Raw genomic sequence first — 18,371 nt, 5'->3', positions numbered from 1 at the left:
GTCTGGTTGTCGATGGGAGGGGGTCCGAGAACAAAAACGCAACAGTAGCCAGGCCACTTCAATTACACACATGTATGTATGGGCCCTTTCAATCTGGCCATCAGGCTGCCGCTGCTGCTGCCAGAGCGTCACATGGGCAGCATGTGCGCCGGACAGTGGCCTCTACCTCGGCTTATCACCAAACAGAGCGGGATGGAGGGACAGATAAGAGATAGAGTGGGGGGTGGGGCGGCGCAGCATGGGGCAGGGTTGGCGGTGGTATCACAGGGGTCATTGGCAGATGATGAGAGATTGTGAAGTGACCGTGCAATTAATGGTATGCGAGCAAAAAAGCAGCTCATGCCCTAGTCTACGATATGATCCACGTATTAATAAAACTCCCTGGCACCAGAACATATAAAGTGCCCTTTATGTGTGAAAGATCTGGGTGTAATTATTGCCTAAGTTAACAAAAGAGGTTTTATTCACTGGGTGCTATGTTAAGAAGCAGTAAAATGTGAACCTTTGTTTGAACTGTAGCTCTGCGTAGATCAAAGCAGCGAGTGTGTCATCAGAAGGTACAGACACTACCACTGTGCTGTTAAACAGATGCTACACACGAGTGCATGACATTCATCAAGCGTGGGCTACAAATCTCTCAGGTCAAGGTTGCCTTTTTTGTGTTCCAGAATTTCATTATCCAAGTTTTCATTCTTGACTCAAAGTTGGTAGCACTCTCGCCTCATATATAGATCTTAAGTTTGACTCCTGAACCGCTGGGGATCTTTCTGTGTGAGCTTGCTTCCTTACTCCTTGCTTTGTACTTTGAGCTACAATCCACTTTAGCTTAGAGACAAAAGATGTAAATATTCCCTTAAACCCAAATCAAAAAAACTGTGGCTGAAATGTAACTGATGCAAAATCCTTCAACAGCCCCACCTTAAACAGCTTTGGTTACAGAGGCCTTTTCAAATGAATGCATGTTTTACAACTGACTGCCTAAATGCCTTATATAAAAAGCTTTAGAGAGGCGTGTAACTAAAGCAGCGTGCCCATTGCAACGGTTTCCTCAGAGGCTGCAGTCTGATACAGCTGTTCCACACGAGCTGACAGCGTGCACACAACACAACAGCGCAGCACAGAAAGAGCCTTCACATACAGTATGTATGGGACCGACACGGAAATGCCTTGTGTAAGCAATCCACAGGCTAAGGCTCCGACCCAAAAGGCCTTCGTTTTTTCCCCCAAGATAAAGCGTAGCAAACAGTCAGCATCTTAAATGTCTAAAAAAAATCTCCAGCCAGCACTAAAAGCAAAGTGTACACTGTAGGATCCACTACAGTGTACAGTGAAATCGTGCACTTTCGTTATTATACATAGTGATTGCGAATCCAAATGCACATTCATCAGTTCAGACACAAGAGTGACACCAGTGTTGAACTGCATTTTCCAGCCTCTTGCTCAGATCAAGTAAGTGGCACCTAGAGATGCAACGATCCAGCTTTTCCGCGACCGATACTTGGGTTTGAGTATCTGCCGATATCCGACATTTAACGATACGAAGAGACTTTCTTAAAAGTGTCTTTCTCTGAGTGAAAAAAATTATTGACTCTTTTCTCCATTTTAAGATCAATAAAATCATATTTTATTGTCATGATGTTACAGATCAATTATCAATTATTTCTATTGATAAACTCTTGGATAAACATTTAACAAGGATCAATGGACTTTTCTACACTAATTATCCTTGGGTATATGACAGGCTTTAGGTTACATTAATATAAACAACTCACATAAAGTGATCTGATCATTACACATATGTTAGATCAGTTATTCTTAAACTAAAAAACAAACACTCCGCTTCAGCAGTGTTTATTTTATTGTATTAGGCTTCTTTAGGCATTAAAAAAAAATACATTGCGGAGGTTAAAACTAACTCAATGATTTAATTCCAGTTTCTTAGCTTCAAAATGATATACAGCATGCCGATATTTACTTAGATTTAGGTGGTAAACGGTGTGTTTTTTAACGCGTTGAGAGCCAAAACTGGTATTGTTTCAGTATTGGATATTTGTAGTCGATACCCGCTATCGTATTTTTTCCAGTATCGGGTCCGATTTCCGATACCAGTATCGGAACGGTGTGTCCCCAGTACTGGCACCACATCTTTCTTTGTAAAGCCTATGACAACTTAAAGTATTCACAACAAATATAACATTAGTAAAAGTTATGGGTTTGCTCGTCAAATGTTGCCTGAATAGCCCACTGCATATTCTATCGGAAACTTCACTCGATTTTTCGCCTCCAAGTCACCCTCTAGTCCTCATTGTTCAAGTTCGAGTCATTATCACATAAGACTGGGTCAAAGTCGGAGTCCAAGTCCCAACTCCAGCCCATTAAAGAAGAGTTTTCATGTTATTTTCCGAGCAGCGTCCACTCAATGGACCCTCCTATCAATTCTGATAGCATTTAACTGCCTTTTTAACTTCAAATCATAATTCAAGAGCTTGTTTATAAAAGCGGATATTCAGAGGTCGGTAGTGCCAAGGTGTTTGAGAGCTAAATCAGTCAAGCCCAAGTCCGAGGTATATAAGTCCGAGCCAAAACCTCAAGGTGAGTCACGAGCCACTGCCCCTCAGAAACTCAACGAGTCCAAGTCCCAAGTTCAAGAGCAGCAGAGGAGACATATTTATTTTTTGACATGTTAAGAACTTTTGGTACTGATTTAGCCTCAGCACAAGTTGACCACTCTTAAACCACGTCAAATAAATAACTACAAATCATGTAAGATACAGACCAACACACATGCCTTCAGTTGTTCAGAGGAAGCTAGAACAATAACAACTGGTGCGTCTGCTCATGTTTTGGAGTTGTCTCTGTCTCAAACCAACCTCTCCTAACCTGTCATTTCAGCTCAGCCTGATGCCCCCCACCCTCTGTCACCCCTCCCCTCCCTTTTCTGTTTCCAAAAGCCTCAGATCACACCTGTGAACTATTTCAGCACATCACAGAGCCCAGCGCACACACAGCCTTTCAACACGACCTCACAATGCAGCTCAAAGCCGTCTTCTATTACTAAACTCTATATAGCAAATCAATAACACGCACACAAAAAATCAAACACTGGATTCAACTTCCCTTTCGGATAGGAGGCTTTGTGTAACGCAAAAGTGACATTTGCCACTGGCTGATTCGTTTTTGTAAACCTTTTTGGAGTCGTCTAAACACGCCATAAGGTAATGCTCCATTTCAACATACAACCGGTACTGAGTGAAAAGTGAGAAAAGATGCCATTACTGAGAGTGGCATCTGAGTGGGTTTGGATTTTATTAAAGGGGGCCTATTATGCAAAATCGACTTTTTCAAGCTTTACATCATGTTATTAAGTCATTCCCTCATTAAAACCATGCCTGAAGTGTTGCCTTGGCACATTCACGTATTTTCGAGTAATCTGTAGAAACTCTGATGGCGGCCATTTTAGGGATAAAACGCCTGATTCCTTCAGGAAACGCCCTCGACCTCCAGGATACGCCTCCGACCTTTCGTCACCAGCCGAGTAACCAACCACTGCTCCTCAGCAGAACCCCCTCCCCGCAGTATCTAGCCCTAAGATGTAAACAGAGTCATAATGGAGGATTAGCTCCATGTGTTGTGAACCGGAGCCACAGCAGACTTTTACAAAGACACACATCAGTGTTTCTGTTACCGAAACACCCAGGATTAAAACCGGTGACAAGAACACTTATTTCAGTGTCTGGTTCTGCGCTGGGCCTTGATGATGCACAGAGCCTCCGGAGAAAGCTAATGCTAAGCTAAACCTCGAGTCATCACGTGAAAACGAGAAATATGCACACATAAAGTCAATAAAACCACCACACACATAAAGAACCGTTTAACAATGATCACACACGGAGCCAGGCTTGTTGATTTGGAAGTTTATTGCTCACATTTCATCTACAATGGGTCATAGCCGAGTGGCTTTCTCCCGGAGCTAACAAGCTAGCCGCGATAAGCTAACGGGAAAATTCACTGAATACAAGCATATTATGCATTGAAAACGTCACTAAAACAGGCAACTGCTTGAAGCAGCCTTTATGATGATGACACACGGAGCCTGGCTTGTTGATTGTGTAGTTTATTGCTCACATTTCATCTACAGTGAGTCGTAGCCGAGTGGTTTTCTCCCGGAGCTAACAAGCTAGCCGCGATAAGCTAACGGGAAAATTCACTGAATACAAGCAGCATATTATGCATTGAAAACGTCACTAAAACAGGCAACTGCTTGAAGCAGCCTTTATGATGATGACACACGGAGCCTGGCTTGTTGATTTCGTAGTTTATTGCTCACATTTCATCAACAGTGAGTCGTAGCCGAGTGGTTTTCTCCCGGAGCTAAGGCACTATTAGCCGCGACAAGCTAACAACCTTCACCTTCACAACATTCATTGAAAACAGGCAGCATATTATGCACAAATAACGTCAATAAAGCAGGCAACTACTCGAAGCAGCCTTTACGATGATCACACAATGAGCCTGGCTTTACACATTTGTGGTTTATTACAGACTTTTCATCAACAATGAGCTGTAGTCGATTATAACAAGCTAACGGGTAACCTCGAAAAACCATTGTCCACCTGCACAGATAATGTCCGTCTTTGAATGGTATGGGCTCCTGCAGATCCTGGTGTCGTCCATGGGGGTATAGTTAGAGATCCATAGGGCATGGCAGATGCAAAGAGATAGCCTCCAAACAGCAGTTATTTTTCAGGCAAGAGCCCCTTCCAAGCGTCCGGTGTGGAAGGTTCGTTTCCAAATAATATCCTGTGTGGCCATTGTTCACAAAGTGATAAACAGTAGGTCCTTTCCAACAATAAAAATTAAAATGCACCGATCGTAGTTTCAATACTGTACGCAGACAACGAGCGCAGTGTTGTTGTGATGCCACAGACAGCGTGTGGAGGGGGCGTGTCGGAAAGGGTCAGAGGTTCTTAAAGAGACAGAGGCCTATTTCAAGTCATTTGCTACGCCATTTTGAAAGAGCAATTTTATACAAGGCAGTTATTCTAATTTACTGCATTGACAGACCAACAGAAGGTTTCGTCATCATTGTAGTGTGATATAGACTGGTGCTATGTGGCTGAAAAAAGCATAATACCCCCTCTTTAAGTTTCCCAAAGCTCAAGTCTGATCTATTTAAGATTTCCTCATGATTTGTGATTTGGAGATTTCGAACAATCATTTTAAGTGTCATCTAGAATCATTCTTGTTCTTTTAGCTGTCATAATAAATGAAATGTTGTATTGTATTTTTAAAAACTTTAAATACTGCAAATAAGACGATGGACTAAAATGACTTTTACTCTTTTTTTTAAATCTGATTTTTCTGTCACATATTTGAGGGAATAACCTTAACATTAGGACTGCATGATTCATTGCAATTGATTCAGAGCTGTGATTTCTTACTCTAAATTACTTACTCAAAGGATGCAAATGGCAAACACTGCTTTTATTGGTAGTAATGTATCTTTTCCAAACAATAAAGTATCATGTCGCCATAAGGTCTTGTCATGTAGTCATGTCATGTCTTGTAGTTCAACCTCTATAGACATTTGCTGAAATCTCTCTGATTAACTGGTTATATCTAAGTCATCTCTCAAATGTCCATGTTCCTGTTTAAAATCTGCAGCTCTGAAATTGTGCAGCCTGTAAGTATCGAAAGTACGATACAATATCTGATACCAAAGGGCCTTTAGTCTAGCATAGAGTAGATGCTTTTATTAGGGCAATACATCGCTAAACATTGCTGGCTCAGAATTCAAGTATTTGTGCTCATATGTTTAGTATTTTTCTCACATGTGCTTTTGTGGATTCTGAATGGTAAAGGCTTAAAACAGCAGCTTGTCTGGCGTAACTGAGTGGAGTTTGGTCCCCGGCTGTCCCGAGGTGCATCCCCGCTGTGGCCCCCTGTGTTCTTCCTGCAATTCTAATCAAAGTTTTAAAAGCAGCAACCTTGGACTCCGAGCCCGGGTCATGCCCTCTGAGGAAGATATCAATCAAGCGGCTCCAAACAAGCGTGCGCTGAAGAGGGAGGAGAGCAGAAGAGTTGAAGGCAATTTCCAGAAAAAATCCTCTGTCCACGGCGGAGAAACTTCCTTTCTCAGAAGGCACGTGTTTTACTTGGTCTGTTTCCTTTTACCAACTCACATTGTAATACAAAGTCACAGCGAGTCAAACAATTTGTATGGTCCAGATTTAGGTCTATATACTCAATACAGTGTGACAACCCTGTTCTTTGGTGTTAATCAGACGCCTGTGACCCAGTAAATTACTTGTTGAGTTGAGAGAAGCACTTTTTTTGTAAAAATAAATGTTTTGTTTTTCTTCAACAGCATCCAGTGTTTTAAACTACGCTTTCTGAATAAAAGAATCAGCCTGACTGAATCCACTGCTCTTGCATATAAACAGCCATCCGCTAGCAGGACAGTCCCACTAACAGATAGTGGCACTTGTGGAGAGTTGACACAGACACATGGAGACGTGTGAGCATGCATGAGCACCCCACAAAACCTGTCCGGGCACAGGGTACGGCAGGCGTTTGGCACTGGCTGAATATTAGCTTCTCCGCAGCTGGGGGTTAGCTGGACCTGCTCTGCTCATCAGGCATCCATCAAAGTGTCAGTATGGGTTATAAGAGAGAGTCCCAGGGCGTTCGGACCACAACCCAAGGCTAAAACACACGGCCCGGGAGGACACATGTAACGTAAATACAAAAGGGAAGGCGTAAGATTGATGACTACCGCTTTTAGTCGTGTAAATGTTTAAAGTCCAATAAGCCTAAAACAGAAACTCAATTCCATAAGAGTTGAGGAAATCCATTCCTCAAGAGAGTGTTTGCTCCCAAAGGCCATGTCTTACTGTTAATAATGTCTATTCTATGGTCTTTGCAGGTCATTGCACCCCCTTTTTTATTTACATTTCATAACTTTGCTTCAAAACGGAACAGCCATGTCCCCTCGAACAACTTTCAGCCCAAGGAAGTAGTCAATCATACGGCTTTATGTTATTAGTCTCCCCATAGTCAAGGCTGAATAATCACTATAATGGCCGGTTTCATTCCAAGTCAAGGGCCCCCAGACCTATTTTCCATCGGAGACTTCGGCCCTTTCCATGACTGCTCCGTATAACAGCCCACTCCAGCGCGCAGGAGGACAGGCAAGGTAATTAATTCCCCCTGCCGCCTCTTTCTCTTCCCTTCGTGTCCTCTGTGGTGGAGGGGAGAAAAGCCAGAGAATGCAATTTGCACTAATTACCTTTTGCATCAGAGTCTCATTTCAACTTTTCCTTTTTATGTTGAAATTCAGGAGTCTCGGGCAAATGGCTCTGAGCTAAAACAGCAGCACCTCATGAAAGTAATTCACCATGATTGTCCTACATGCATCAGGCAGAGCAAAGCGTTTGATATTATTCATAGGTTTTGATGTCTGCACGTATGATAATACAGCTAAAATATCAGATGTGGTTCCTTTATATGTCACATAGAACGAGATGACAAAACACAACGATAAATGAAATAATACAAATCCCTATTAGTTATCGTTAAAGGCCCAGTACCCGTTTTTGTGTGTGTGTTACAAACAATGGATCAGGGAGCACATACATTTTAAATTGTTGTGACATGAACTAATGTCTAACTTTCACAGCACATTTGTCTCAGTCCACTTCTTTACAGGTATGAGTTTCTTATCAGGTTTAACAACTTGCAGAGGGCTTTACAGTCACGGGAAAGTGAACAACAACTAGATACAACACACAAATGTCTGCTTACATATAGGCCCTTTAACGCAGGTGCAATTATATGTGCAAATCATATGGACGCCAATTCTTCTTAGTATATAAACGTGTCAAGCTGGACTCCAAAAAGCATATTTCTCAATGAAGAATTACTCCAGATAAGAAAATGAAACTGTGCTCTAACTGAATTGGATAAGCCGGGCACTAAGGTCCGCATTCAATCATACTTTATCTACTCATCACAGAGAGGCGACCATGCACGTATAGTATAGTAAGTCCCGCTGTGCCCCTTTGATGGCCCACCTTGACCAACACGGGGGAAAAAAACAAACACATCATTAGCCTGTGCGCGTTACGCTCCCGCGGCGAGAACCTGCACACACAGATCCCAACAAATGCAAAGGAACAGGCAAGGCTATCGTTCCCCACAATTGGATTAGTCACAGCAACAGCGCAGCAGCAAATAGCGAAAAAAACCCGTGCTTCAAATAAACTATACTCTCGTCAGTGCCGCGGTTGTGCTGCTGCAACACGCCAAGTCAGACCGCGTTGAGAAATGACTGATGATAGGTGAATGAGTGTGAATGAAGCAGGCGACACTCTCGAGTACGATCGCGCGTTATAGAGCTGCTTCCATCGCCCCGCGTTTCATTCTTACGCTGGGTGTCATTACAAACACAGCGCAAAAAAAAAAAAAAAGGATGGCATTCCCACATATGCGTGAACGCTGTGCGGGTCCCTGTGTTTTGGGCTAATCTTTGACCTCATCCATGAACATTTGGAGCTTTATCGGGAGCTCGCTTTTACGCACGCACACCGCTCACTCAGTCTGGAATCATAGCGTGATTACAACAAGCGTTCGCCGAAAAGACTGAAAGCTCTTCCTGTCTAAATAAGTATAAACATCGCAAATGAGTTGTTAAAGGAGAAGGTGCAACTCATCCATCTAGCAGTCTATCGGCACCTGGATGTGTCTCGCAAAGATACAGTAGCCCGTCAGTCAGTGCACCGAAAACTGTACAATGCGCGGACGGTCTTACCTTCGTATACAGGGGCCATCGGTGCAAGGGTTTCTGTTATTCATGGCAAATGAATGAAGTGAGATTTCCGCTCAAAACTCAATAAAAATCTGCCATCTTGAGACACTGAGGGGAGAGTCGCCGCGATCTCCTGCATTACTGGCCCAGTTCATTAGTGACAAAAACGCTCGCAATTCATCCAAGCGCTCGCGTCCGATGAAAGAGCCAAAGGAGAGAAGTTCTGCAAGTACAATCCCACCGGTGCTGTCTTTGCGGAGGCTCCGATGGTGAGCCGAGATGGCAGGTTTACTTCAGCTATTGTGCGACATGTCTGTGGAGTGAGGAGTCTGCAAAAGTTGCAGTGATCCGAGCGCAGCGAGTTTGGTGTACAGTGTGTGTGGTGTGGGAGAGAGAGAGGGAGAGAGGGAGAGGGAGAGAGAGAGAGAGAGAGAGAGAGAGAGAGAGAGAGAGAGAGAGAGAGAGAGAGAGAGAGAGAGAGAGAGAGAGAGAGAGAGAGAGAGAGAGAGAGTTGAGCCCCGATGGAGTCGATGGGAATCAGCCAGTGCAGACTGTGCATCCCCATGACATGTTGCTATTGTTTTGTTAATTTGGATGATAAGCCTAATCATTTTGATTTCGATAGGCCAACTTCTTTTTTTTTTTGAACCAGAATAGGCACAATAGAATCATATCTAATATATGCAATTTCTCCATCGGTGAGATCAATAAAGTATCATCTTATCTTATCTTATCTTAATCATAATCGTTATCATAATTGGTTTTATTGCCATGGTTATGAACAGGTTCACAAGTAGGATTTTTTCGGTCGACGGTGCAACATGACACATGAAAAATAAAGCATAAAACATATAACTTAAGATAAATGATAATCTATAAAGACATTAAACTATAATGCTAAGACTATAAGGGCATGTGTAAGAAGATCACATTTAAACTATGGTAAAGACAACACCAATTTCACATCAGTGTGAGTGCATTTTCAGATGCATAGGCATATTATTTTTTATCAGCAAATATGAGTGTGGACATACCACATGGTGCAATAAAACTGTATTGAAATAAAACAATTAAGCAGAGTAAAATACTTGGAATAACAGTCTGTATTTATTTTATAATTGATTGTCCCCATATGGAAAGTTTTCCTCTGCATTTGACCCAAATCCTTTGACGCCGCTGGGGCAACAGGACCAGTGAGCAATGCCACTGCAGGGCCCGGGGACCCATCTCCAGATGTAGGGCCAAGCTGATGGTCAGACACACCTGGCTGGAGGATTCGCCTATTGTACATGTTTTTAGTGGTAGTGGAAACCGGAGTACCCGGAGGAAACCTAAGCAGACACATGCAAACTCCACACAGAAGACCCCATCCAGGTGGGAATTGAACCCGAGACCTTCTTGCTGTGAAGCACAAGCGCTAAGAGCTCCTTAATTTATAAGATTTAGCTTTATTGCAGCTCAGTAAAAGCTTAAACAATTATTTATAAGCCTAGAACAGTGTACAGAAGGCTATTTGTCGAATTGGAATTTACATTATTATTACTATAAATGTACAGCCATTGGCCAAGGGAAACATGTATCCTAGTGTAATTTCATCGTAGAAAAAAGGCTATTGACCAGTACTATAAATAAATAACGGACGGACATTAAAAAAAAGAATATAGCCCATATGGTGTTGTGTGGGAATATATTCGGGGAAAACGTCACTTCCATAGGATCATTATAAAAATAAGAAAATAAACATCTGCGTGCGTTTGCTCACGCCTGCGCAGCCGGAGCGCCCCGACAGTCGGCTACAGGATGACGACACGAGATTTGCACAGAATGAAGTGGAGCGGAATCGGATTACCCAGGCTCGCACAAATGTGAGTAATCTGTCATTTACCAGCAAACCCCAAAATGCTCTCACAGCAATATGCACGGCAGCCGAAGCCTCGAAATTACACATGTTGATGCAAACACGTGGGCGGGGCGGATATTACAGCCGTGCATTAAAGGAAAGCAATTTCACCACGCAACTCACTCACTAATCCCGAAATTAATTTAAAAGCAATATAGAAGTGCATCCCCTTCTGCTGCATAACAAACAACCACTCGTACGTCGCTGCGCGGGACTTCATCACGGAGTTACGACACAAGCTTTTTCAGAACATTCTTTGCAAGTGCTGTTCTATACATGGCTTTGAGTTATGCAATTACTCATTGAGTTAAAAGTATGTCACACGGCCCGGAGCCTGCTCTCCCTGCGTATAGCGCTGACCACTGTTCCGTCTGAAGTGGTGATGTAACCGCGGGACAGGCGTAAAATCAGGTCCCGGTGGCCCGCCGGGGGAGAGCAGACCTATATTTGTTTAGCATTAAAAACACCAAGTAATGCGATTTTCCCATCAGCGCTGCATTGTTTATTCATGCAAACCACTTCCTCAACGAAACCGCCAGAATGTTCCTGAAGGGACCTATAGTTTACTGCAAAGTGCCTAGGCTGTGGTTTGAGATTATCCTGCATGCCTTTGCATATAGGCCCATTAATTCTTTATTAGGAACAATAATTAAAGAGTGCATATAATTTTAGAGGCAGTGTGTGATTTTTCATTGCGGTGACAAGAGCCTATAGCCCATAACTGTTGATGTGTTTATGTAATTTAGTTAATATTCCGCGTTCAAGTTCAGGTGTTGGGTTAGTCCACTGTGGGTCAACCTGACCAGCATGTTTTTGGAGGTAGGGGAAACCGAAGCACCCGGAGGAAACCTGGCTGGCTGCCTTCAGTCTGTGATGCTCTGAAATGATGTTCCAGCTCCTGGGTTTGTCCCTGTTTCAGAGCGTGGTGTCCCGCATTGGTCAGCTCCTCCTGCTCCTCCTTCCTCCTGCACAGCTCCCTCCGCCACACAACAGTCTTTAACCAACTTTAACCATTTGTCCCTTTTCCTTTCCTATAGCGCCTCTTGTGACGCCTCCTGTGCCGCTGGAGTGGGGGGGGTGGGGGGGGTGGGGGGGGGGGTGGGGGGTGGGGGGGGCTCTTGGTTCCTTTTCAGTGTTTCAGAAGAAGAAGTCTCTTGGTCTCAAACGTCTTTAGCTCATAAACTAGCTGTTTGTTTACTTGAAAAAAATCTGGTTCCGTCAAGGCTCCACTGAACCTCACAAATACACAGCAAAGATGTACAAAAGTACTTAATCTAAAATTGTGCATGTCGTTTCACCCATCTAAATGTAGTGAAGGGCAGTTTGGCAGTTTCGCTTCCTTCAGTCTACCCCAGGGCAGCTTTGGCTACAATAGTAGCTTACCACTAAGTATGGAATTTATCAATAATGCCTGCAATATATGATAAAATATTATTAAATATTTTGTTCAACACCATTCATTTGTGATTCAGTAAAATGCAGCGGCTGTACCAGCTGTCTTATTGTTCCACACACTGCACACGCTAGAGCAGAGGAAATAATAATAACGCAAGCATTGTAATATCAACTCAATAATAAGATATGCTCACTATGTTTGCTTTTTATTGTTTGCTGTTCGGCTGGGAATAAGGTGCTGCCAGTCAGCCTCCTCGTCCAGTGTTGTGTGCGGTAGAGGGGAAACACTCCAGGGCAGCTCTGGGGACAGTCAGTAAATTTGAAAATCCTAAATTACACAAACAAAATGAATCATTTTCCTATTTCCTGTAGATGTGATCAGAAATATCCGATTTATGCTACACAATAAATGCTCTGGCTGTTGCACCTCCCCCGGGCATTTCAGTCCAATTCTATCAAGTGGCCAGACAGAGCAGAGAGACGTCTTTTGTAAAGTCGCCTGAAAAACCACCAATGTAGATAAAGCAGTCTTGCTTCCAAGCAGATTACTGCGATTGTTTGTGTTCTATGTGAACTGTGAGACAAGCACCAGGCCAAAGCAGGATGTCGGACTGATAAATGTCTTTGCAGCAGCGTGGGAAATAACTCTGCCTTAGTTTGACTTTTCACTTCTAAACATGGGTTAAAGGACAGGTTATGGACTTATCATCATATAATCGTTTACCTAATACTCTGCTCACTGACAGTTTTCATTTAAGTGTAAATATGTTTGTGCTGTGTTGCAAAAGACATCTCAAAGAGAGCTTGTCCTATGGGTGCATGGTTAAGCAAAAAATTACATCATCATTTTCTAAGATCCTATACGTAGACCTGTACTTTGGGTTTTTGACTCCTGTGTTCTCTGTTGCTTTATGTTTCCCTCAAGAAGTAGCTAAAGCTGCCTGCTTTTTCTGAGAGTACATGCTTCACTGTGATTAGTGGAATACACCTGTCAATCACTCAGAGCATGACGGAGGATGGCAATTTGGAGGAGTGGGTGGGTAAAAGTAGACAGCGCCCGTGTTTGCACATATAGCTTTAATTGCCAAATCCTACAAGACTACAATTTAAAGCAGAACTAAGTAACTCTTGCCCCAGAAGCCAGAAGCGCAGCTGCAGGTGTCGTAGCATGTTGCGTTTTTTTACTCATTAATTGTCTGTGAGAGTAAATACTACTCTGACAGAAAAGCCAAAGGGAGAGAGGGACATTGTACAGCCAAATACATAATGGAGATAATTTTTTTCACTCAACTTGGCTGTAAACACTACTGCGCCAGCCTGCAGTTAGCTTTGTCTATTAGCCTGTTAGCTTGTTCTTCATGATTCCATTAGTGTGCATTGTGCCTCCAACCCGGAGCAGGAAAGTTGGAATTGTGGTTTTCTGGCCAGAGACACCAGGGGGAGATGAAACACTTATATTACCCCCAGAGGGACTACGAAAAGGATTTATTAAGGTTAACAAGTTACTTAGTACTGCTTTAATTGTATGTTCAAATTGCCCACCCCAAGTGTAGCCAATGCTTACATGAATATAACTTTGATTTTTGTAATCCACCCATTTTTACCTAGCTTTTCAATTTGGGTAAGCCCTATTTCAGCTGCGATTAGAGAGTTGGTGATGAGTGCTGTACAACAAACGGCCACAGCTCAGCACAGCCCAACACAAATATTTCACCCTGCCCTTTAAAAGAACAAAATGTTTATGCGACTAAAGGAAGGCTGCTGATTATGACACAGTGTTCTCTAATGTCTGTGAGCCTGTGATTTTCTGTTGGTACAAATGAAAGGGAACACTGTGTTTGTCATGAGCGCTTTGTTGTGGATCCGGTGGTGCATTGGTAATCAAATAGGTTGGATGTGTTTATAGGCCAAATTCATTTGCATCTTTCTGGGCAATATTTGCATTTTAAACTTCTTCTGAGTGAATACTTATGGAGCGTACTACACAGTCACAGGCCAATTTTTCAATGACAGCTCTAATCTAGTTTGCGCGTAGTGATTTTTGCCACTGTTTTAAGTGAGTGTTGTGCTCCGCTTTAGAGAACTCACACGTTTCCGACTGTATTTGCTTAAAAACCTGCCCGTTGTTAAACTGTGGCGGTGATATCTTGTACAGAGAAACCAGCGCCAATGTCAGAGAGTGCACATAAAAAAACACTTTGTACTTTAATGAGCTTTCAAATGCACAGAACGGTTACCCACAGAACAAAGAAGACAAAATGATCCGCACACTTTGTTGGCAGGCTGTTATTACCAAGCACTACTGTATCATAACCACTGTTTGATTGTCTCCTGCTGCCAGCATGGTTTATGGCGACATTGAGAATGTGCAGAAGCATTTTTTTCATGCGGGCAAAGAGACAAGGAAATGTACAAGGTTGATCAAATCGTTACTAGAAAACATAATGCCCACAAAGATCTAATTCAGAATTATAAATACTCTTTCTCTGAGGCCACAAATCCTGATTGTTTCCCAGTGGAACAAATCTGTTTTTTCAGTGAGTGAATTTTGTCTATGACCTACTATAGGAAATATTAAAAGCATATAGTGATTTTGGGTGAACAAGTTTTGGATTTGGATAATGGTAATGAGTGGCTGGGGTATTAAGGATTTTCTCATTTTCGTCAACAAAACAAAACAAAAAATCCCCTTTTGCACGGTTACACATTAAGGACATTGCAGGAAACATTCTTCAAGATTTATTTATTTTCCCCCATAATTCCATTGGCAACTACTGGAATGTGTCAATAATGCCTTGAGCTTTACTCCGCTAAAGCCAATTCATGCTCAGTTGTTTCAGAGAGAAGAATTCATAAATAGAACTGGCCCCTGGAGCAGAGAGGACCATGTGCAGCTTAAACCCCTCGCTGTCCTGAAAATTCAATTATTATTGCACGCCTATTAGAATCTGCCCTTTTTTGACTCACTGGGGGGCTGTTAAGGGTCATTGGCACAGCCCACAAAAATAAGATAAGTGTATATTATATGTGTATACTATTGAAAAATTCACTTTTATCTCCTGATTTCTTCCTTTGTTGAAATCAGTCAAATTACACTGAACATACTTGCTCAGTTATGGGAACTAGGGCTGTGCAATTAGTCAAAATTCAATTTCAATTATTGCACTTGCAATTGATGACAAAAATAAACAAGAAAAGATGATTAACACTAACTTTCTTAACTGTTTAATTTTTAATTTGCACCATCTCCAAGCGTGCACTCAGATTTGATACAATTCCTTGACCTGGGAGCATCTGTGTTGATTTAAAGGGACTATACGGTGTTTAAAAATGTTAAAATTATGTATTTTCCTCCCCCTACATGTTCCAGCAATGTCCTAATGTGTAGAATGAGCCCAGACCTGTTCACCACTACTTCCTCTAAAATCCTGCACTGTCACTCACAAAGGTGTTAATTCGGGTCCTAGTCCCGTCATGCATGAGCTTAATAAAGAAGGTGCAGTTACACATATGACCTGAGGTGGCAGTAGTGAGTATAAAATGGCAAACTTGCATCTAGCCCCTTTAACTGTTAGTTGCATTTCAATATGTATCTCTACTGTCTCATCATTGTAGTTTTGGTCATGTTTGATTCATTTGGCTGTTTTATCATTGCAAATTTCCAAGTTAAGTTATTCACTTCAGGGAAGACAGGTTGGAACAAAACATACAATTAGAATTACAAACTCCAAAGCCTCCCCTTGCTGCAGGCTTTTGTAAACAACAGTTCACTGCAATCACAACTCATCTTTCAGCGACAGACCGTACACTTTGTAATTAGCTTAAAACCAGTTTTAGTGGTTTATGTAGTTCAAATGAGCCAAGTTTGAGGTAAGTCAATCGGTCTACTCTGGAATATAAATGATGCTTTGTGCTCAGATTGTTTTAGTATGAACTTCTGTTGTTGTGTTTTCTTGCATGCGTGAAGCTGTGGTTTACCAGATGTCTTAGCGAGGCAATTTTGATAAACCAACAAAGATTGCAGCCTTACCATATGGAGAAAAAAAAAATGTAAATGATTACTCCTACATACTTAAAGATATCTTCAAGCATTTTATTTTACATCAGATTTATCAGCTAAAGGCTCCCTCTGCTCTATGTTTTTTTTTTTTTGCTGTCTCATGTTTCTGCAGTGTTGTTCTCTCTGCAGACCGCTCTCATATAAGTCTAAAGTGCCGTGGGGTTGACCATTGACACGGTGTTACAGTGGACTGGGCAGGTACTCCTCCTGGGTAAAAGTGGAGAATAGAGTGAGAGCTTTGTAGTACTACAGTTTATACACAGTAGCTGCCTACAAAATCTTTAGTAAAAGGCTCCTTTCAATCTTTTAATCTAAACAAATGGAACAAAGTATTACACTTGTTTGTTATACTATAATTATTATTTTCAGTATTGTTTATGTAATAATGTTATGAAGCACAAAACAGGCTTGCATTTATAAGAAGCTGCTTTAAGTTGGTTAATGATTATAATGCGATAGCGAAAGAGGCTCATGTGACTTAAGCAGTGCTTATAAATATGGTTGTGTCACTGTACATGCTCAATCACCTTTTATTATTTACAGCTAAGAGGAGTCCCCAAGATAAACACAGTGGACCTTGCTTGAAAAACAACAACAAAAACGTATTTCCATTCAGGGCTGCAAAATGTATGGTCTAATTGTCGTTATAGCAATGTTAGGTGACGCAATATCCCTATCGCATAAACAAACAAAATATATCGGAAAACCACTGAGGACGGTAAAACAGAAACATTTCTCAAAAACTTGGACTTCATTTAGTAGTTTCTAAAGTTTTTAATTGACACAATTTAAAGTGATATGTCAGGATTTTTGACATAGGACCTCATTTCCTAGTTATTCAAAGTGTTGTTGATTTCTGGATTTATTTATTTTTTAATTCATGCAGTCCTTATATTTGAAGAGTTTCATGGTGCTAGGCTAGTGCAAGGCTAGCACATTTCTACTGTATCAGCTAGCCTGCATTAAAAACAATGACCCATTCCACAGTGCACCTGAGTTACATTTCTTAAAACGGCAGACTAAATGTCTGTGTCGATAGAATATTTTTAACCATTTTGCATTTAAAATAAATTATATTTCAGCTTCGTGGTTGTAAGCTAAGCAGCGGCAGAGTGATCTGCTAGAAAATAGTCCCTCAAAATGCGATAATTCATGTGATGCAAGGTCAATTATATTTCAAAAATTATTCTATCAACACAGATATTTATATTGTTAGTCTGCCGTGTTAAGTGATTTGCCTCAGGTGCACTGTGGAGTGGGTCAGACTGTTTTTAGGCTAGCTGATACCATAGACATGCGCTAGCCTTGCACTAGCCTAGCGCCACGAAACTCTTCAATATAAGGATATAAGGAAAAAAAAAATATATATATCTTCAGAAATCAACAACACTCTGGATAACTTGGAAATGAGGCCCTATGTCAAAAATCCTGAAATATCCCTTTAATGAAAAAACAAATTACCTGCATTGTTATATTACACAGTGTTGAAACGGTTTAGCCGGATATTAACATTTTTTCTTCATATCCAGCGCTCTTTCCATCCGTACTGTAAGCCTTTGTACCTGTCACATAAATTAACATAAATAATTGCATCAGTGGTCTGTGAGCTGTCAGGCTTCAGTTCCCCCATGTCAACTACTCTTTAAAGACATGTGCTTCATTCAGCTGGCAACGCTTGAACAAATGTTCCGCGTGTCTCATATAGGCCTAACTGTTAATGTATACCGAGTTTTATAGGCATTGGCATATGTTCATTCCTGTGTCCAGAACATGTAAATTCCTATGTGTAAAGCTGTTAAAGTTGAGCAAGCTGTTCCCAGCACACTGTCAATGGCAACTTCCCAAATGAGAGAGAAAAAAAAATGGCATGTCAAAGCAACTGTGCCCCTAAGACGATAAATTTCAGTCAAGTTGGTCCAAAGACAAAATGTAGAATGACGCCAACAGTTTCAACTTTTAAGCTAAACAAACTTCTAAAGGTTGCGTCCTCAGAAAAAAAAATCAGCTCGCCTGCAGAAGAGCTTTAGGCCCATTTCACTTCTCTGTAACAACAAAATGAACCGTGTGTGCCCTGAGTAATCAAAAATGTCTTTCCTCCTCCTTTAACAGAAAGAATGTCTCGCCTCTTCCAGTCACTGCTTTTCAGGTCTGCATGCCAAAAACCTTCAAAGAGTGTTAATGATCTTGATCTCGAAAATGGCTTGAACGCG

General features: G+C 41.7%; 1 protein-coding gene across 1 annotated transcript in view; it reads right to left on the bottom strand.

The window, feature by feature from the left end:
• Positions 1-9,189, bottom strand: part of hipk2 (homeodomain interacting protein kinase 2) — an 84,665-nt gene extending 75,476 nt beyond the window's left edge. Inside the window, exon 1 of the mRNA XM_079568316.1 lies at positions 8,810-9,189. Coding sequence (XP_079424442.1) covers positions 8,810-8,828 — 19 coding nt within the window. The 5' untranslated portion in view covers positions 8,829-9,189. The remainder of the gene's footprint in view (positions 1-8,809) is intronic.
• Between the last annotated feature and the right edge of the window lie 9,182 nt (positions 9,190-18,371).

Source organism: Gobius niger, assembly GCF_951799975.1.
Source record: "Gobius niger genome assembly, chromosome: 12".
NCBI lineage: Eukaryota > Metazoa > Chordata > Actinopteri > Gobiiformes > Gobiidae > Gobius > Gobius niger.
The sequence above is the reverse complement of the archived record's forward strand: the minus strand, read 5'-3'. Positions and strand labels throughout refer to the sequence as shown.